The 16,460-nt window shown below is 48.6% G+C and overlaps 7 protein-coding genes across 7 annotated transcripts; 4 read left to right on the plus strand and 3 right to left on the minus strand.

The window, feature by feature from the left end:
* The first annotated feature begins 14 nt into the window (after positions 1-14).
* Positions 15-1,279, plus strand: BZA70DRAFT_283239 (MoaB/Mog domain-containing protein). Its single transcript, XM_064913406.1, has 4 exons — positions 15-244; positions 313-496; positions 556-594; positions 665-1,279. Exons 1-4 carry the CDS (start codon positions 119-121, stop codon positions 1,228-1,230), a joined length of 915 nt encoding a protein of 304 aa, XP_064766292.1. The 5' UTR covers positions 15-118; the 3' UTR covers positions 1,231-1,279.
* Positions 1,280-5,057, minus strand: BZA70DRAFT_260115 (P-loop containing nucleoside triphosphate hydrolase protein; the record flags this gene model as incomplete). The annotated part of the gene is made up of 3 exons (XM_064910874.1): positions 1,280-1,877; positions 1,920-4,734; positions 4,811-5,057. The coding sequence occupies 3 exons, from the start codon at positions 5,055-5,057 to the stop codon at positions 1,709-1,711; spliced, it is 3,231 nt and encodes a 1,076-aa protein (XP_064766293.1). The 3' UTR covers positions 1,280-1,708.
* A 37-nt stretch (positions 5,058-5,094) lies between these two features.
* BZA70DRAFT_283244 (WD40-repeat-containing domain protein) lies at positions 5,095-6,824 on the plus strand. Its single transcript, XM_064913407.1, has 4 exons — positions 5,095-5,483; positions 5,543-5,662; positions 5,722-5,932; positions 5,990-6,824. Exons 1-4 carry the CDS (start codon positions 5,302-5,304, stop codon positions 6,743-6,745), a joined length of 1,269 nt encoding a protein of 422 aa, XP_064766294.1. The 5' UTR covers positions 5,095-5,301; the 3' UTR covers positions 6,746-6,824.
* Positions 6,825-9,144, minus strand: BZA70DRAFT_283245 (ATP-dependent RNA helicase DBP7). Its single transcript, XM_064913408.1, has one exon. The coding sequence runs from the start codon at positions 9,108-9,110 to the stop codon at positions 6,837-6,839; it is 2,274 nt and encodes a 757-aa protein (XP_064766295.1). The 5' UTR covers positions 9,111-9,144; the 3' UTR covers positions 6,825-6,836.
* A 169-nt stretch (positions 9,145-9,313) lies between these two features.
* On the plus strand, positions 9,314-10,664 carry BZA70DRAFT_250732 (Sin-like protein conserved region-domain-containing protein). Its single transcript, XM_064910702.1, has 3 exons — positions 9,314-10,034; positions 10,111-10,256; positions 10,356-10,664. Exons 1-3 carry the CDS (start codon positions 9,320-9,322, stop codon positions 10,575-10,577), a joined length of 1,083 nt encoding a protein of 360 aa, XP_064766296.1. The 5' UTR covers positions 9,314-9,319; the 3' UTR covers positions 10,578-10,664.
* Positions 10,665-10,745: 81 nt separating this feature from the next.
* BZA70DRAFT_283248 (CPSF A subunit region-domain-containing protein) lies at positions 10,746-14,456 on the plus strand. Its single transcript, XM_064913409.1, has 5 exons — positions 10,746-11,790; positions 11,867-13,435; positions 13,489-13,903; positions 13,966-14,030; positions 14,093-14,456. The coding sequence occupies exons 1-5, from the start codon at positions 10,795-10,797 to the stop codon at positions 14,411-14,413; spliced, it is 3,366 nt and encodes a 1,121-aa protein (XP_064766297.1). The 5' UTR covers positions 10,746-10,794; the 3' UTR covers positions 14,414-14,456.
* Positions 14,457-16,450, minus strand: BZA70DRAFT_297040 (altered inheritance of mitochondria protein 9, mitochondrial). The gene has a single exon (XM_064914550.1). The coding sequence runs from the start codon at positions 16,302-16,304 to the stop codon at positions 14,541-14,543; it is 1,764 nt and encodes a 587-aa protein (XP_064766298.1). The 5' UTR covers positions 16,305-16,450; the 3' UTR covers positions 14,457-14,540.
* Between the last annotated feature and the right edge of the window lie 10 nt (positions 16,451-16,460).

Genomic DNA, 16,460 nt, shown 5'->3' on the forward strand with positions numbered 1-16,460 from the left:
ATGGCTCAGGACGTCCTTATCGAGACTGCCGAAAATAAGCCGCACGATAAATGCTCATCATGCCAAACCTATTTCTTCCCCACAAATATCTTTACACATCAGCTTATTATTATCTCTTATGAATTGGCTCAGCAGTGCTAGACGATACATCACTACTTTATCATCGTATAACTTTGCAAATAAAGCTTTTTCAACTTTCAGAGCAACGATGGCTACACACAAACTGTCAACCGCCGCATGTCTCGTAAGCCTGCGTTGCTTCTCAGCATATCCCATACTTCCACGTCGGTCTAACAACTTGGGTTTCTTTAGATTATCGGTGACGAGGTATTGAATGGCAAAATTAGAGATTCAAACTCTTACTCTTTTGCAAAGCTGTGCTTTGAAATCGGATTAGACCTGAAAAAGGTTTTGGTCATTGGCGATGAGGAAGACGAGATTGCGGAGGCTTGCAGACAATTGGCCGCGAACTATGATTTCGTCGTGACTACGGGAGGTGTGTGGAACTATATAGAGGCTTTGAAAAATCCTTGAATGTACTAATACATAGCATAGGAATCGGACCAACTCATGATGATATCACATACCAGTCAGGTATGTAACAACAACGGAAAATATTCACTGATTGACTATCACAGAGCGCTGACTTGTCTTCTAAACATAGTTGCAAAGGCTTTCGAACTCCCTCTCGTTCTTCACGAAGAGACAGTTGAGCGAATGAAACGACTCGGGCGTCGCAAGATTGACCCCAGCGACACCGAGGCAGTCAAAGCACAGATGCGCATGGCTACCTTGCCATGCGGCAAAGACGCGACCGAAACAGAAATCACCTACACGGTCGAGAACTCTTGGGTTCCTGTGGTATGCGTTATGAGCAAGATCTACATCTTCCCGGGCATCCCCCAGCTATTCAATGGCCTTCTGAAAGGCCTGCTGCCGCAGATCATCCCGCGCATTCCGGAGTCGCAGCGGAAACATCGGTTACTGGTCACTACCAAAAAATCAGAGTCGGAGATTGCTCATTTTCTCACTGAAATGCAGGCTAGAGCTGACGACAAAGATATAAAGATCGGTAGCTACCCTCACATGACGATGGGAATCAACACTGTAAGCATCATTGGCAAAGAGGAATATCTCGATTACATGCGTGAGCTCGTCAAGGAGACTGAAAAGACTCTTGATGGAAAGGAGATCAGCGTTGAGGAGGAGGCGAAGCTCAGCTTGACTTGATCAAGGGAGAATTATTCATGTACCGCTTATTAAATCTATAGTAAAGCATACATATTATAACAGACAACCAAATCGAAAAACAAAAGCAAGAAACACTATAAACTAGAATAAAAAATTTAGAAACAAAAAAACTGAAACTGGCACGCAACGCAGAGCAAAACGAAATAAACCGAGCAGTTATAAAGAGATAAAATAAAACCATGAAAAAGAATAAAAAAATAAATTGAAAACCTTTGATCCTGACCATGCCGTATTTTGACGATTTCTTTCCCCAACATGATAAACAATGAAACTTTTTTGATTCCCACCGTAATTAGACGAAACACAACCTTGCAAACCAAAGCCAGATGATCACGGGTTTTACTCTTTCTCTCTCTTTCCTTTCCTTTCCGTTCCATTCTCTATAATCTCTTCTCGAACGAACTCGAACCTCTCCTTCTATGAAACCTTCTATAGTGCACAATTCACGATCTTACACTTACTCATCATCGTCGGTATCGGGAGGATGGGGGGTACCCTTGGGAGAACTCAACCAGGCGATGTGGCGCAGACGACGTCTAGCGTCACGCTCTTTGAGCTGATTTCTGGTCAATTTTTTCTTCTTGGCCTTGATCTTGATGTTGGCAGGCGAAGAGTCATCAGTGACACTGGCGGTCATCGCAGGGGCAGGTGACGGCGCACGCGAAGACTCCTCAGAAGGAGCCTCAGATGGAGCAGCAGACGGGGCAGCAGACGAATCCTCGAAACGGTCGTTTGCAACAACGGCAGTTCCCTTGTGAGTCACACGACCGTCCGCAACGTGCCACTGCTCGGGGCAGAGAGCACCGACAAACTCCTCGTTGTGAGAAATCATGATGACACCTCCAGTCCAATCTCTGATCGCAACAGCCAATCCACCAAGTGAGTCACGGTCGAGGTAGTTAGTGGGCTCATCGAGGACCAGCAAATGGGGGTTGTTCCACATGGCACCTGCAATGACAACCTTCACAAGCTGACCTCCAGAAAGTCCACCCATCTGGACGTGGTCAGCAATGTCACCATCGAGACCAACACCCTCAAAATGCGCGCGGATAACAGGAGGCGACAACTGACGGTATCCAAGACCCTCACGGGAAGCCTCGTGGTCATCAAACTCCTGAACCATCTTCTGGAAACCAAGCTCCAAGAGTCGCTCACGACTGATCATGGAGTTGTACTTGGGAATCATGCCAACCCACTTGACTTCGTACTGCAACGACTTCTTCAACTTCTGGCGACCGACCAGGAACTCGACATGCTTGCCGTCAATGGTCTTAGCCATCTGTTCCTTGTCCTCATCAGTCAACTGGCGCGAAGCCTTCATGTGCACCTCGCGATCATCACCGTTGGCATAACGCCACTGGATGTACTGGTTAGGCGTCTTCTCGAGATGCATCTCGACATGGGCAAGCGCGTGCTGCGCAATGTAACCGATACGAAGGTTGGGGTGCTTCTCAACCTTGCCTACTTGGGGAATCAACTCGCCGGTGAGCAACTTGATCAAAGTCGACTTTCCAGCACCGTTGGCTCCCAAGATCGCGACACGGGACGAGAGCGAAAGCGCACATGAAACATCCTTCAAGTTAGGAGAACTGGCACCGGGGTAGGTGTAAGTCACATGGTTCATTCGCAGAATAGCACGGGTGTTGGACTTGACACCAGCCAAGATTCCAGGGGGAGGGAACTTCATCTTGATATTGGAAGCCGAGAGAGTGTAGTAAGACTTGCCCTCGGGACGGACACGCACAAAGTCAGCAAGGTTACCCTTGTAGTAGACAAGCTTCTTGTCTTCATAGTGGATGATATCAGTGCAGACGTTGTCAAGGAATCCAGAGTCGTGGGAGACAATCAGAGAAGTGATATCAGTGTGCGTAGTGAGGTAGTCTTCAAGCCACTTGACGTTGGCAACGTCGAGATGGTTAGTAGGCTCGTCAAGAAGCAGGATATCAGCTCTCATAAGCATAGCACGAGCAAGCTCGAGCTTCATCTTCCATCCTCCAGACAGAGCGCCGACGTTTTGAGCACGACGAGTCTCGTCGAATCCGACCGACTCGAGAGCCTCAGCGACCTCCTCACGCTTAACGTGCTGAAGCTCAGGATCCTTAGCAATGAACGACACAAGGTCCATGTCACCTTCCGCAGCTTGGAGCTTGTGCTCGACAAAGCAAGTACGGAGCTCACTCTTGTCAGGGAAGCCCTCAAGTTGGCCCTTGGAGATGGCTCGCATAAGGGTCGACTTTCCGGCACCGTTGCGGCCACAGAGACCATAACGGTGTCCCTTGTAAAGACGGAGGTAGGTCTTGTTAAGAAGCATCTTTCCACCATAGGCAAGCGAGAAGCGAGCGTTGGTGATCTCAATACCTTCCTCACCAGAGTCGTCAACAACCCGGGGGTTAAATAGAGCGTCGTAGTGCGCAATGATCTGCTTAGCAACCGCTGCAGCAGTCTCCTTGTCATCAAAGTAGGGGACGACAACTTCAGGCAGGCGGTCCCAGTCCTGTGTTTTGATGTCAACGACGACAAGACCAGACACATAATCAAGAACAACCGGATCAGGATCAGGGTTAGTCTTGACATCGATGACAGCGATAGTCTCGGTGAGCTCAGCAGCAGTAACGTGATCAATGCCAGTCTCTTTCTCGGCAGCCTCCAAAACGGTGAGCGCCTTCTGGGCTAGCTCACGAACCTCAGGCAGGGCGGCAGTGTTGTAGACCTTGGAGACAGATGGGAGCAAGTCAGGGAGGAAAGCGCGAATCTCACGGGGGTTGTTGACGAGACGAGTCAAGTTCTCAACGACGATAACGGTCTGACGGAGCAAATCTTGCGAGGATCCACCCTGGTTGAGAGCTCTTCGAAGAATAGGGACCAACATCGCCAAAACGGGCTCGGTGACCTCAGCAACAAATGTCACATGAGAAAGAGCAAGGACGGTGGAGGGGACGGCCGAGGGGTTGGCCATGGTATCAACGATCAGGGATAATCTGTTTGCGATATCCTGGTTGTCGATGGTCTTTGCAAGAGACGTCATGGTCCGGCAAGCAGCCTTCGAGAGGTCGGCTTTCATGTCGTGCATGAGGTTTGTAATGACAGGGATGATGTTGACGAACTCATGGAGAAGAGCGTCGGCGGGGATACGGTCGGCAAACTTTTCATAGAGTCGCAAAACACCAATCTTCGACTGCCATTTGGCGGTCGAGTTGAGGTAGGCGTTGAGGAGGGGAATAAGCGAAGCGGTGTAGGCTTCAACGGGATAGATGGAGAGAACGACATCCGCGGCAAGGGTGGCGGCCTTCCGAACGGAGAGCTCCTTTTCAGCCAAAAGGTCGTAAGGCAGGGTGAAGTACGGCACAAAGTAAGCCTCAGCGGTGGAACCGGAGCCGAACTGCTTGACAAGAGTGGTAAAAGCAAGAAGAGCAACCTCTTTGTTGATCGTAGATGCCTTGCCCTTGGTCATGGACTTGATTTTCTCCAAAACACTGAAAAAATCTTAGTAAGAGAGATTAAGGGTGAAAGAGGATATAACGAGATAGAACTTACCCATAGCTGACCAAAGCGGCGGGACCAGCCTCAAGCATGGTAGCAGCAAGATCACCAGCAATAGATCTAGCAGCTCCGAGAGAGGTAGCAGCTTGCAGGGCGTTGAGAGCCTCCATAGCGGGCGAAGGCTGGAGGGAGACTGAAGAGACTTGGGAGGCGAGCGACGAGAGGGAGGTTGTCGACGAGATGGGGGTCGACAAGCCCGACTGCGCAGGCGAGAAGCCGCGGCCGTTGCCGTTGTAGGTCGGAGCAGTGGCCGAAAGGCGAGCCATTTCAGAGAGGAGGGAGAAAGGAGGAGGAAATGGGTTATCGAGACGTAAAAAAAAGAGAAGAGGGAAACGGCGAGTAGGAGCAACTGATAAACAAGCAGAATATTTTTTTAAGCCGCACGTGGGCTAGGGCCCATACGCCACTGGCTCACGGATCATCTTGTCACACGAATCACACTATTACAAAAGCAATTAGTCATCTTTGTGACTGAATCTGTTCACCGGCTTCAATGGTTAACTGAATGTCATGTATCTTCAGCTTGATCCTGACATAGATCCGGCAGTTTCTCAGCTTAGCAGACGCTTGGGATATTCTGCTCTCTTGGATGACTATATGAGCTCTCTTGCTGCCTCTGCAACTCTTCGTGCTCTGTCAAATCCTACTACAGCGATAGCATTTCATAGATCAAATATTAGACTAGTCTCAGGGTACGCATGATCTCTATTATTTCAGCACATTTACATTCACTGATCAGATTGCTTTCTAGTGACGACAATGGTTGGTGTGTCCACTGGTCGCTAGTGACCCGACGACCTTTGGCTATCTGGAGATCACACGAAGACACCGTTCTTACTGTTAAATGGCTTTCGGACGATCTACTCTTAACGTATGCTCTGATATTGTTAATTCTTCAATCTGGGCATCTGACTTACTCGCTATAATCAGACATGGTCGAGATAACAAACTGCACGTCTTTCGACTTGATGACCTTCCTCTTAGCACGGATATCCCTACCCCTGCTGACAGTGAGAATTCCGGCAAATGGCGAAAGCCCTGGCTCGTGGCTTCTATCGATGTCAATGCCTTGAACTTTTGTTCTGCGGCAACGTTGGGCACCAATATGATAGCAGTTCCTGGAACATTGGATTCAGATACGGTAAGGCTGTCAATAAAAGTTCTATTTATGGCTATCTTATGCTAATTTGTCCTTCAGATTGACGTCTACACACTCCTGCCCACACTGGCACGTCCCTACGCTGCTATCTCAGCTGGAGTCAAAACCGGAATCGTGATGGCCATCGCTCTTCACGCCGACATTCTTATTGCAGGATATGAGTCTGGTCATGTTGCTATGTATCAGCTGCAAGATGACGGGGTAGCCCAGCTGATCTATCTCTGCAAAGCTCATTCGCAGCCCGTGCTATCGGTCGCTGTTCATGCGCTCGACGCGACTGTGCTCAGTTCCAGCGCAGATTCCAAGATCGTCAAGCATCCTCTCGTTCGCGATCCGTCATTTCTTCCGTCATCTCCCAAATCATCAGGTATACGCAACAGCGAAGACGAGAATGATCTATCAACAGTCTCACTATCTACACCAATATCGACACATGATATCAAACATACCGGAATAGCTTCGCTTAATCTTCGCGATGACGGAAAGATATTTGCTACGGCCTGCTGGGATGGGAACGTGCGAATATTTTTATACTCGAATTTGAAGCTTCTAGCGAGCTTCCGCGGTGGAAGGCAAGACGGCATATCGTGCCTCGCTTTCGGTAGAACATCTTTAGATGACCCCGAGGATGATAACAGTGAAGAAGAGAAGATTGTGAAGGAGGTGGTTAGTGACGTGACTAAAGTTGTAGTTGGAAACGCTATGAGAATGAAGGCAGAAAAGAAAGTCAGGGAAAAACACTGGCTTGCTGTTGGAGGTAAAGACGGGCGAGTAGGTCTATGGGAGGTTTACTAATACATATTTCGGCGTTTTTACATTTTCAGTGAATAGGACGTTAGGTCTATGATATAACACAAATACAAAAATCTCATAACTCCATGCGATTTTATCCCAAATTAAACTCGTCTGCACCGACATTGGCATGCAAATCAGCTACCTTCAACATTCTCTTCTTCGCGTAATCGGGTCCGTTATCAGTGCCGTTACGTTTCCGCTTGTCACCCTCGCTTGTAGACCCTCTAGATGCAGACCGCGCCATTCCTGCTGGCGTTTCCCGCAAACCAAAACTTTTCGCCAAATGTCCCAAATGCAAGTCCCTGACATTGAAGAAATCTCTTTCTGTGCTCAAGTGGGTGGTGTATGCACGAATATGGGATCCATATGCACTCTTTGCAAGAGCTGCATTGGTTTGGCTGCCCAAAATCCATCGCTCAACCTGGAGTTGAGTTTCCGTAGCGATATCCATCCATCCGGGCTGTCCCTTCTTTGCCGGCCTACCAGTTCCAAATGCTTGACTCAGGACTGTGCTAAATTCACGCTTTACGATCGCAGACTTATGCAGCGGCATGAGAACGTTACTCACGTAGCCTTCTTCTTTTCCCGGAAGAACAAAGAGAGTACTCCATCCCTCATGACCCACTCTCGCAGTTCTGCCAACGCGATGTAAGTGATCTTCAAGCGCAAAAGGGGGGTCAAACTCGATGACATGCGAAATTGCCGGAAGATCGAGGCCTCTTGATGCCACATCAGTACAAAGCAGAATTCCGCCTGTGCTAGCTTTTGTGAATGCGGACAAGGTCGATTTCCGAAGAGGTTGAGGCAGGGAACCGTGAAGCTTGTAGATAGTTGGCAGAACATTCTTAAGGAATGATTGCAAGACGGTGGACGGTAGAGAAGTCTTCTCGTCCTTCGTACTGGATTGTGTGTCATCTTCATGGTCTCCTTCTTCCTTTGGTGCAAGCTCTCGAGTCAGCATTGAGAAATGGAAGTTGACCGAATCCGAGCAGCTCATGAAGATCATTATTCGCGCGTCTGGCTTCGACTTCAGGATATTGAGGATTGTCGCCATCAGAGACACCATTCTCAGCTTCATAGGAACAACCGCATACTCCTGATGTAACTGATCCGGAGCAGAAAACTCATCTTCCTTCTTCGTCTGGCCATTTTCACCATCTTCAGTTTTAGCTTCTTCGCCGGCATTGACGTGAAGAGCATCAACCAAGGATTCCTCGCCCAGCTTTTGTACGTCTTCTCGCAGAGTAGCAGAGCAAAGAACCGTGACTCTCCTCTGAGGAAGGGTTTTGAACTTGTCTCGGTAAATCCTAGAGCTGGTTTTGATCTTCCCCAAAATTTTAGTGATTGTCTCTTCGAATCCCAGCTCGGTCATGCGATCACCTTCGTCGAGAACTACCCAGCGAACGGAAGACAAGTGCATGGCCTCAGTATTCTCAAAATGGTCTGCCAAGCGGCCCGGCGTGCTGACAAGAATATTGACACCTTTCCGTAAACGAGCCTTTTCTGACTTTTTCTTCTCTCCACCAATTACTATACCGGGAACGATGTAGTGACAGCAACGCACCAACTCCTCGAGGACACCCAAGATCTGATTTGCAAGTTCACGTGTAGGCGCAATAAATATAGCAAACAGTCCCGACTCTCGGTCTATCTTCTCCGGGCACGCCAGTAGAGCGTTGATGATTGGAAGAGCGTATGCCAAGGTCTTTCCTGATCCAGTCTGCGCCTGCATGAAGACGTCGCGAGGATTGCTGCTTTCGAGAAGCACCGGCACTGCCGCTCTCTGAATCGCAGTAGGATGTTCGAGCTTCATTTTTGTGGTGAGATGGTTCGTGAGAGTCGGATGAAGACCGAGAGCCGCGAATGAGTTTGCGGGGCCCTTTAGAGGAGCATTCGAGGGATCTTGCCGCTCTTCATATTTATCATCGGCAGCTGGAACGTCCTCAGCTGAAGTGGTAGGATTTGAAGAAAATAGTGAGGAGATCACTTGACCCTTAGATCCAGAACTATGTTGACCGCCGTAGGAGCTGTGAGAAGGTCGCGATGGTCGATCGTAGTGTTGTTGCTGGAGCTGGGGAAGTTGAACGTCACCGTTGGACTCTTCTCTCACTGGTATCTCTTTCCTAGTAACTCTGATACCATTGCTCCCGCTTCCCTTTGGATTTCTTTTCGGATCGCCCGAAGGCTCTTGACTCTGCTCCGTAGCAGACTTCTTTGAAGCAGAAGCGCGACTGCGACCCTGGACCGTACGCTTGACTTTCAGTCGCTGAGTCCATTTGCCTTTGACATTCTTGCTGTTGAAGGTCCGCTGTAAGTCTGTAGCAGACGGCACAGCCAGATTGAGGATCATGCCATCGTCGGCCATGTCTTGTCGTGATCTGCAGATTTAACGGTGAAATATGAGCTGTAGAATCGAGGAAGAGGGCAACTATTTTTTTTCCATTGGGAGGAAAGCGGAAACCTTAACTGAGAACAGACCCCAGATTTGGGTTTTCCAGCCTTTCAACTGCGCGGCGACAAATTTGGGTCTCGTTTTTTTATTATTTTTATTTTTATTATTCAAGCAGAGCAGCAATGGAGAACGAAGCAGATGACAGCCAGCCAAACATCTTTCCCTTTGAGATCAAAGAGGAACCCACCGACGACTCCGCACTCGACCTGCAAGAAGATATGACCGGGTCAGCGGGGAGCAGCCGTATGCCTTTCGAGGTCGTCAAAGAAGAGCCCGGTGATGGAGACGGTGATCTGATGGTTATCGACTCGCCGGTAAAGGAGCAGGCCTCCTCACCGACAAGCACACGCACGTCTGGTAGACTGAGGCGCAAGAGCAGTCTGGAATCTGGAGCATCGCCTGAGCAGCGTAAGGAACTCAAGAGAGGTCTGCGAAAGAAATCGGCTTTCATGAAGAGCGATACTGCGGAAGAGGCCGCGAGCAGTATGCCGATGGAAGGAGTGGAACCAGCATCAGCACAAGAAGCAGACGACTCAGACGATCCGATAGTTCAAACAGTACCTGTATTTCTGTCTTCACAACTCTCGGAGCATCTTCACATCATGCAATACCCAGTCCGATCACAGTCGCGACCATACACGGGCTCTCAAGGGGAGCCCATTCTCGACTTTCGATTTAAACCAAAAGCAGGTGTCGTTCAAGTTGATGTACCGATAAACGCACAGTCTCAATTCTACGATCGCGAGAAAGGTGAAAGGTGGGGAGGAGTGGAACGACAGACTTTAAGTGGTGTTGTCAATAAACCTGAGGGTTATATGATTGGTATATTCCAGAATGGTACAACTGACCTCTGCATTTATGCTCAGATTTTTCTTTATACAGTTCTTCAAAGTCATTGCTAACTTATTACTAGGCGAACTGCATTTGACTCCTGTCGCTGGCAATGCACAACTGCGCCCCAGTTTTTCATACGTTGATAAGGATGCACAGACAGAAAAGGATCTTGCACGTACAGTCAGACAGGATCCTGCAAAGTCAAAAGAGATTCGTGCTGTACAGGTACTTTATCCCTTTGTGTTCCTATTCTTTTGCTGTCTTGAGTTTCTCTCGACATGTAAGGCTTCTATCGTGCCCATACTGACCATCAATTATCCACAGATGACGGTTAAATCAGCAGACAATCAAGCCCCCCGCTACAGCGGTGCACTATCTGCACGCAAGAATGCTGACGACGAGCCATTCAAATCTTTGCCATGGTTCGACAAGGATACGGAGGTGGCATGGGAACTAGCTGAAAAGCTCAAGGCCGGCGAGCGCGGTGCTCTCGCTGCTCATACCTCAAAATCAGCCTACTCAGATATGTTGCGTGATCACATTTGACGGAACATTACTGGCTTGGGTGTTGTTATATCTTTTAGTCTGTACGGTAAAGCATGTAAAATAGGTGGTTCAAAATCTTTTTCCGATATAAATGTATTATATAACGTCTGACTAATGCGGCTTGGCGGCGCCTCCTTGGCTATCTACCGCACGATCCTCCGTAAATCTGAATCTCTCCGCCAGCTGGTGTTCGCAAATCGGTTCAAGTAGAGCAATAATGTCCTACGCAGTCACGGTCCACAAGCCTTCTTCTGTGAGGCACGCGATTGTTGCAGACGTGTTTGAACCCGGCGTTCAGTCGCTCGTTCTTGCGCGTCCGTCGGCGCTCGACATCCATTCGATAACCGAACAGGGTCTAGCTCTCCAGCACACCATTCCTATCAATGGCACCATAACCGCCTTAGCGACCTTCAAGCCCTCAAAGGCGGAAGTGAGCTGGCTCTTTGTTTTGACAGAAAGCTGCGTCTGCTTTGTGCTGGAATACTCCGATGGGAAGTTCGTGACGCGACAAGTCCTTAATGATTTGGAAGATCGGGTTTCCCCAGATACGGACACGGCGCATGTCGCTATCATCGAGCCTTCTCGACGCGGCATCTTGTTGTACTTTAAAAAGTCTACGCTGACTTACATCCCACTGATCCCAATAGCGCGCAAGGCAAGGAACCGGAAAGCCGTTACTGAAGCACCGACCGAGATCACCGGAACTCTTTACCCCCACTTTAAGCTGCATATCGATGAGCTGTTGATCATCTCCATCGTCTTCCTTGAAGACGAGACGTGTCCCACTATTGCGGTTCTCTATCGTGATGGATACCATGAACGACACGTCAAGGTTTATCAGATTATCCCCGAGGAGCAAAGACTCAAAGAGCTCCATCCTTCACGCCCTAATTCTTATAGCAGCCTTGATCAGGGCGCTTCAATGCTTCTGCCATTCAAAGCTCCTGTGAAAGGGTTCTTTCTGCTAGGTGAGCAGATACTCACCTACTTTTACCCTCCCGAATTATCGAAGCTGCCGCTCAAAATTCCGTTTGAGGGCCCGATCAATTTTTGCGCCTGGACCGCGATCGACGACTCCGGCGAGCGCCTGCTTCTTGGAGACGAGTTTGGCAAGATCTATATGTTGCAAGTAGAGCTCGCTCCTCTAGATGATGAAAGCATTGCTGAAGAGATGCAATACGTGAAAGGCTGGAATCTGGTACCTATCGGCGAGGTACGTTCTCTCTCTGCATCGTCGGCCGCTGTCTATCTGAAATTATTTTCTAATCTATTATTTGCTTGTGGTCTAGACTTCAATTCCCACAACATTGACTTATATAGATGCTGGGTTCTTTTTTGTCACCTCTCACTTTTCGCCGTCGACCCTATTTTATCTATCCGAAGAAGAGCCTCACGTACGATCAGTCCAAACCCTCCCCAATCTGGCGCCAATCACAGATTTCCAGCTGCTCAAGCGCGATAATGCAATGGATGTCGTGGCGTGCTCAGGCGGACTCAAATCAGGATCACTACGCATTGTTCGGTCAGGTGTTGGAGTCGACTCGATCGCAGAGGTTGTTGGCATCCCAGAAATAACTGGTCTATGGACGTTTCCCGGTCATATAGTCGTCGCGTCATTTATAGAGCGTACTGCAGTGTACAAAGGCGATCCCGAAGAAGGAGAGGTTCAGGACATCACCGGATGGCTTGGTATCGAGAGTTCAGAGCCTACGGTGGGAATGGCTTTACGTGGGTCTCAAGTCATCCATATAGGCAACAGCAAAGTGACAACGATTGATATTTCGACTAGTGAAGCACATTCTGTCTCATTAGACGGTAGAATATCAGACGCAGAGTTCACCACAGATGGTATTCTTATAGCTGTGATGGATAAGCTGATTTACATGTCTTTGGATCTGAAAGAGGTGGCCTCTACTACATTGCCGAATGAGATTGCCTGCTTATCTGCATCCGATGATACGGTGTTTGTTGGTCAATGGGAAGAGTGCAATATCGTCATCCTATCACTGCCGGATCTGAAGCAAATTGATCAGACTGGCCAGCTCGCTGGTGGTATTCCACGCTCGCTTGAGTTGTGTGACCTCAACACAATCGATGTTCCTGTACTTCTTGTCGGCATGGCTGATGGAACACTTTACAGCTATCATCTCCGAGGCTCTACTCTGACGGATCAAAAGTCCAGCGTTCTTGGGACACGGCCAGTATCACTATATCGGTTGCGTAAAGGGATATTCGCGGTCTCGAGTCATCCGTCGATGGTATATGGAGCTGGGAAGAAAATCAGCATCTCTAGCGTTAATATGGCGCCTCCTACCGCGTTGGCGGTGTGTCAAAAGTCTCCAGCTGCAATGGATGACGATGAGGACGAAGATATCATTGTGTTTGCGACTGAGAACAAACTGATCTTCGGAGTTGTAGACCAACTTATGAGTACTCATATTCAGACCCTCGAGATGAACGAAACGGCCCGAAGACTGACTATTATGAGTCCATCAACCGGTGTCATTGGTCTCATCACTGTGAAGACGGAGATCGAAAGCTACAGTGGTGACGAGATTATGAGCTGTTTTGTGAAGCTCGTTGATACAGCGCTTTTCGAAGTGGTATACGAATACCCGCTCGGCAAGGAGGAAATGGCGGAATCCATCACGAGTGGGGTGATTGGCGGTGTCGAATATTTAATTGTCGGTACTGGCTATGTATCGATTGAAACAGAGGAATATACGAGCGGACGAATTTTGGTGTTCGACATTCTGCCGTCAAAGAAGTTATCGCTTGTTCTGCAGCGTGAACTAAGCGGTGGTCTTTATGCGATAGAGGTGGTGGATGGGAAACTGGTTTGCGCCATTAACTCGATCGTAAGTTAACCTGAGTTTTTTTCTGTCGTTGACTATAGAACTGACAAGATCAGGTCCGTCTATGCTCTCTCACCATGGATCCTGCAACGGGTGTACTGGATTTCAAACAAGAATGTGGATTCCGTACCGCGACGATAGCTATATGCCTTTCAACATATAAAGACCTGGTTTTTGTCGGTGACTTGATAAAAAGTGTAACTCTTTTACGCATAGAGCGCGCTCCCGATACTTCTGGGAAAGACTATCAGTTCAAAGAAGTGGCACGTCACTATGAACCCATGTGGATGACCGACGTCGAGATGTTGAACGATCATATGATGATTGGTGGTGAGGCGGAAGGCAATCTGGTGATGTTTGAGTATGATTCTTCAGACACGGGGAAAAAAACGACGCGCGACGATGAGCCGCCTCTATTAGAGGTCTATTCAAGAATGCAGATTGGTCAGGTCGTCAATCGTATCCGACGAAGTATGTTGACTTCTTTTACTAATGATCGTTGTGTTTGCGTATTCTGACTGTTCATTACTTAGTCCGCCCAGAGCCAGTTTCCTCAGTTGAGCACCCAATTATTACCCCCGAAGCATATTTTGCAACGGTATGTTCCGATAATTTCATTTTTAGATGTCGGTTCTTTGCTAATTATATCGAAATTAATAGCGCGAGGGTGGAATTTATCTCTTTGCGCGAATCTCTCCCGACCAGGTTAACACTCTGGTCAGTTTGCAGGAAAACCTGTCAGCTTACATCAAGTCTCCTGGTAATCTCAGCCTAGTTGAATTCCGTCGGTTTAGAAATCAGAGATATAACCCCGGTGAGCTTCAACGTTTTGTTGACGGCGACTACATCGAGCAGTTCTTAGAGCTTGATGATGATGCGAAGGAAGCGATAGTTAAAGGTGGATTCCGAGGTTGTGTGGATTTGCAGTATAGCGCGGCGCAGATGACGGCTATGGTTGAGGAAATTAAGAGACTGCATTGATAGAGGAGAAGGATGCAGTCTGTACGGCTCTAGGGCGTTCGAAGTTTTATTTATAATTTAAGTTCTTTTGCCATATAAACAGAAAATATGTACAATTGTAGAGTGCTGCTGATTTGTCTCGTCCTTTTTATTCAGACGTAGATTTAGAGTCAGCACCATCTGCGGAAGGTCGAACGTAGTTGCCATTGGCGTCCTTGACCAGCTCCTTCGACTTTACCAAATCCTCAAACATATCCTGCGGGAGCCATCCCTTAGTAGAATAGAACGGCGTCTGATGAACAGTCTTGTCCCATTCACCGGCAATTATCTGGTGCTTCTCGATATCATCCTCCGTGAAGACTCCCTTTTGATCAAGATCCTTCAGCTCGACGGGTTTGGACTGCTGCAACTTGATCAGGCTATCTCTGAGATCGACGATTTCCAGCGGGTGGTACTTGTAGTCCGAAGCAGTCGCGATTTTGTAAGGCTCTCTCAAGGTCTTGGCATGAGGAGAGAAGGCGTTGATGAGAGTGGGAAAGTGGTGCTTGATCAGAAACTCGAACGAGTACTGGTTTGCCGTTGCTGCAATCATATAGTCGATCTGCTGCTTTTGTTGATCGGGAAGCAGATCGTACTGATCGACCTCCTCCGGCTTGTAGATCTTGTAGCCTGTGTAGTTGATGAACTTTGGCGCACCGTGGAGGAAATAGGGCTTGATGCTTGCTCCCTCCCAGTCAAGAAGATAAGGGTCTGTGTAAGCCTTGTTGGTTCCAGGAATCGTGAAGGGGGTGGTCGCATCGCCCTTGGCCTCTGCGATCTTGACGAGGATGTTGGTGGGGTCCATGTCAGGGTGGTAGAGTCGCGGTGATAAAAGGTCCGAGTCTGCGGGAACGTCGGGGATCAGACGAGGTGCGACATAGGCGTACTTTTCATAGGTATCGAGCCACGTCGGCAGAAAGAGACCGAGCTCAGAAGTGGCCACCATGGGATCGGATAGTAAGACGCGGTATGCGGTTATATGAGCTTTGGCGACGGCTACTAGGTAATCGTGAGGGTCGTACCATGGACCACGGTCGGTGGATCCCTCGTGGTCGATACCGTTCTGCCAAAAGCTGCTTTCGACTGACGGACCGAGTCTCCAGCGGTCGACGAGCTCTTTGTCCTCTTCGCCCTCGTAAGGCAACTTGTCTTGTAACTTTGCATCGACGTTCTCGGTGAAGTATAAGCTTCCGAATCCATTGAATCGAGTGGCGAGGATACCTTCGAGGAGATTGACGACAACTCCCAATGCCGGGGCACGATCGGCGATACTACCCTGGATCGGGTGCCATTTTGACATCAGATTCGTTGCCGATACGTATTCCATCATCATGTATTCTCTTCTGATCGGGTTGTCAGCGGTCGGCGACCAAGAGACAACCTTTGGAATGCGCATGTCCCATTTCTTCCGCATGAAGTCCATCGTCGCAACTTCTGATTGCATACGTGCCCTTCTCGCTTCCCAGCTCAAATCGAGAGGATAAGGAATCCTCAGGATATACTGCGACTGGTCGTCCATCTGAACCAGGTAGATGCGGTGATGCTTGCCTTCACTCAGACTAGCAACCGATTTCACTTGCGCAGGTGCGACCGTATCCTTCTCGTTCCGGAACTGGCGGACGACGTCATTGATGCCTTCGACCGAAAAGGGAGTATACCGTTTCTCTTTCTCCTGCTTGTCGTTCTTCAACCAACTTCCCCACGTGTAGCTGAAGAAATCCTCGCGCTCTTTCTCGGACGCACTGTTGATCTCGACGAAGCTATCGTCGTTCTTTGTGGCCTGCTTGGCTTGCGAGCGGGTTGTTGCGAAGGAGCGGTTGGCTTGCAGCTGGCGAAGCCAGGTACGGCGGGAGTAGCGTGCTAATCGGAGCATGTTTAACAAATGACTGTAGCTGTATATACTATAATAATACTATTATGTACAGTAAACGGTGATTGTATACACGGTCGCTACTTGAATGTCGTTGTCACTGAAGCAAGTCGATGTGGAGTTTGAAAATTGTTTTTTTTTGTTTATAGAACTAATTGA

This window comes from Myxozyma melibiosi, assembly GCF_037950935.1.
Source record: "Myxozyma melibiosi strain Phaff 52-87 chromosome Unknown BZA70scaffold_12, whole genome shotgun sequence".
NCBI classification, from domain to species: Eukaryota; Fungi; Ascomycota; class Lipomycetes; order Lipomycetales; family Lipomycetaceae; genus Myxozyma; species Myxozyma melibiosi.

What these genes read in the sequence shown, in the direction of transcription:
- BZA70DRAFT_283239 (XM_064913406.1), top strand. Translation starts at nt 119, where the DNA reads ATGAATTGGCTCAGCAGTGCTAGACGATACATCACTACTTTATCATCG. An exon ending in TTTCGTCGTGACTACGGGAG is followed by an intron (nt 497 to 555) that starts GTGTGTGGAACT and finishes TACATAGCATAG; the next exon opens with GAATCGGACCAACTCATGAT. An exon ending in TGATATCACATACCAGTCAG is followed by an intron (nt 595 to 664) that starts GTATGTAACAAC and finishes TTCTAAACATAG; the next exon opens with TTGCAAAGGCTTTCGAACTC.
- BZA70DRAFT_283244 (XM_064913407.1), top strand. Translation starts at nt 5,302, where the DNA reads ATGTATCTTCAGCTTGATCCTGACATAGATCCGGCAGTTTCTCAGCTT. An exon ending in AATATTAGACTAGTCTCAGG is followed by an intron (nt 5,484 to 5,542) that starts GTACGCATGATC and finishes ATTGCTTTCTAG; the next exon opens with TGACGACAATGGTTGGTGTG. An exon ending in GAACATTGGATTCAGATACG is followed by an intron (nt 5,933 to 5,989) that starts GTAAGGCTGTCA and finishes TTTGTCCTTCAG; the next exon opens with ATTGACGTCTACACACTCCT.
- BZA70DRAFT_283245 (XM_064913408.1), bottom strand. Translation starts at nt 9,110, where the DNA reads ATGGCCGACGATGGCATGATCCTCAATCTGGCTGTGCCGTCTGCTACA.
- BZA70DRAFT_250732 (XM_064910702.1), top strand. Translation starts at nt 9,320, where the DNA reads ATGGAGAACGAAGCAGATGACAGCCAGCCAAACATCTTTCCCTTTGAG. An exon ending in GATTGGTATATTCCAGAATG is followed by an intron (nt 10,035 to 10,110) that starts GTACAACTGACC and finishes ACTTATTACTAG; the next exon opens with GCGAACTGCATTTGACTCCT. An exon ending in AAGAGATTCGTGCTGTACAG is followed by an intron (nt 10,257 to 10,355) that starts GTACTTTATCCC and finishes AATTATCCACAG; the next exon opens with ATGACGGTTAAATCAGCAGA.
- BZA70DRAFT_283248 (XM_064913409.1), top strand. Translation starts at nt 10,795, where the DNA reads ATGTCCTACGCAGTCACGGTCCACAAGCCTTCTTCTGTGAGGCACGCG. An exon ending in ATCTGGTACCTATCGGCGAG is followed by an intron (nt 11,791 to 11,866) that starts GTACGTTCTCTC and finishes CTTGTGGTCTAG; the next exon opens with ACTTCAATTCCCACAACATT. An exon ending in TTTGCGCCATTAACTCGATC is followed by an intron (nt 13,436 to 13,488) that starts GTAAGTTAACCT and finishes TGACAAGATCAG; the next exon opens with GTCCGTCTATGCTCTCTCAC.
- BZA70DRAFT_297040 (XM_064914550.1), bottom strand. Translation starts at nt 16,304, where the DNA reads ATGCTCCGATTAGCACGCTACTCCCGCCGTACCTGGCTTCGCCAGCTG.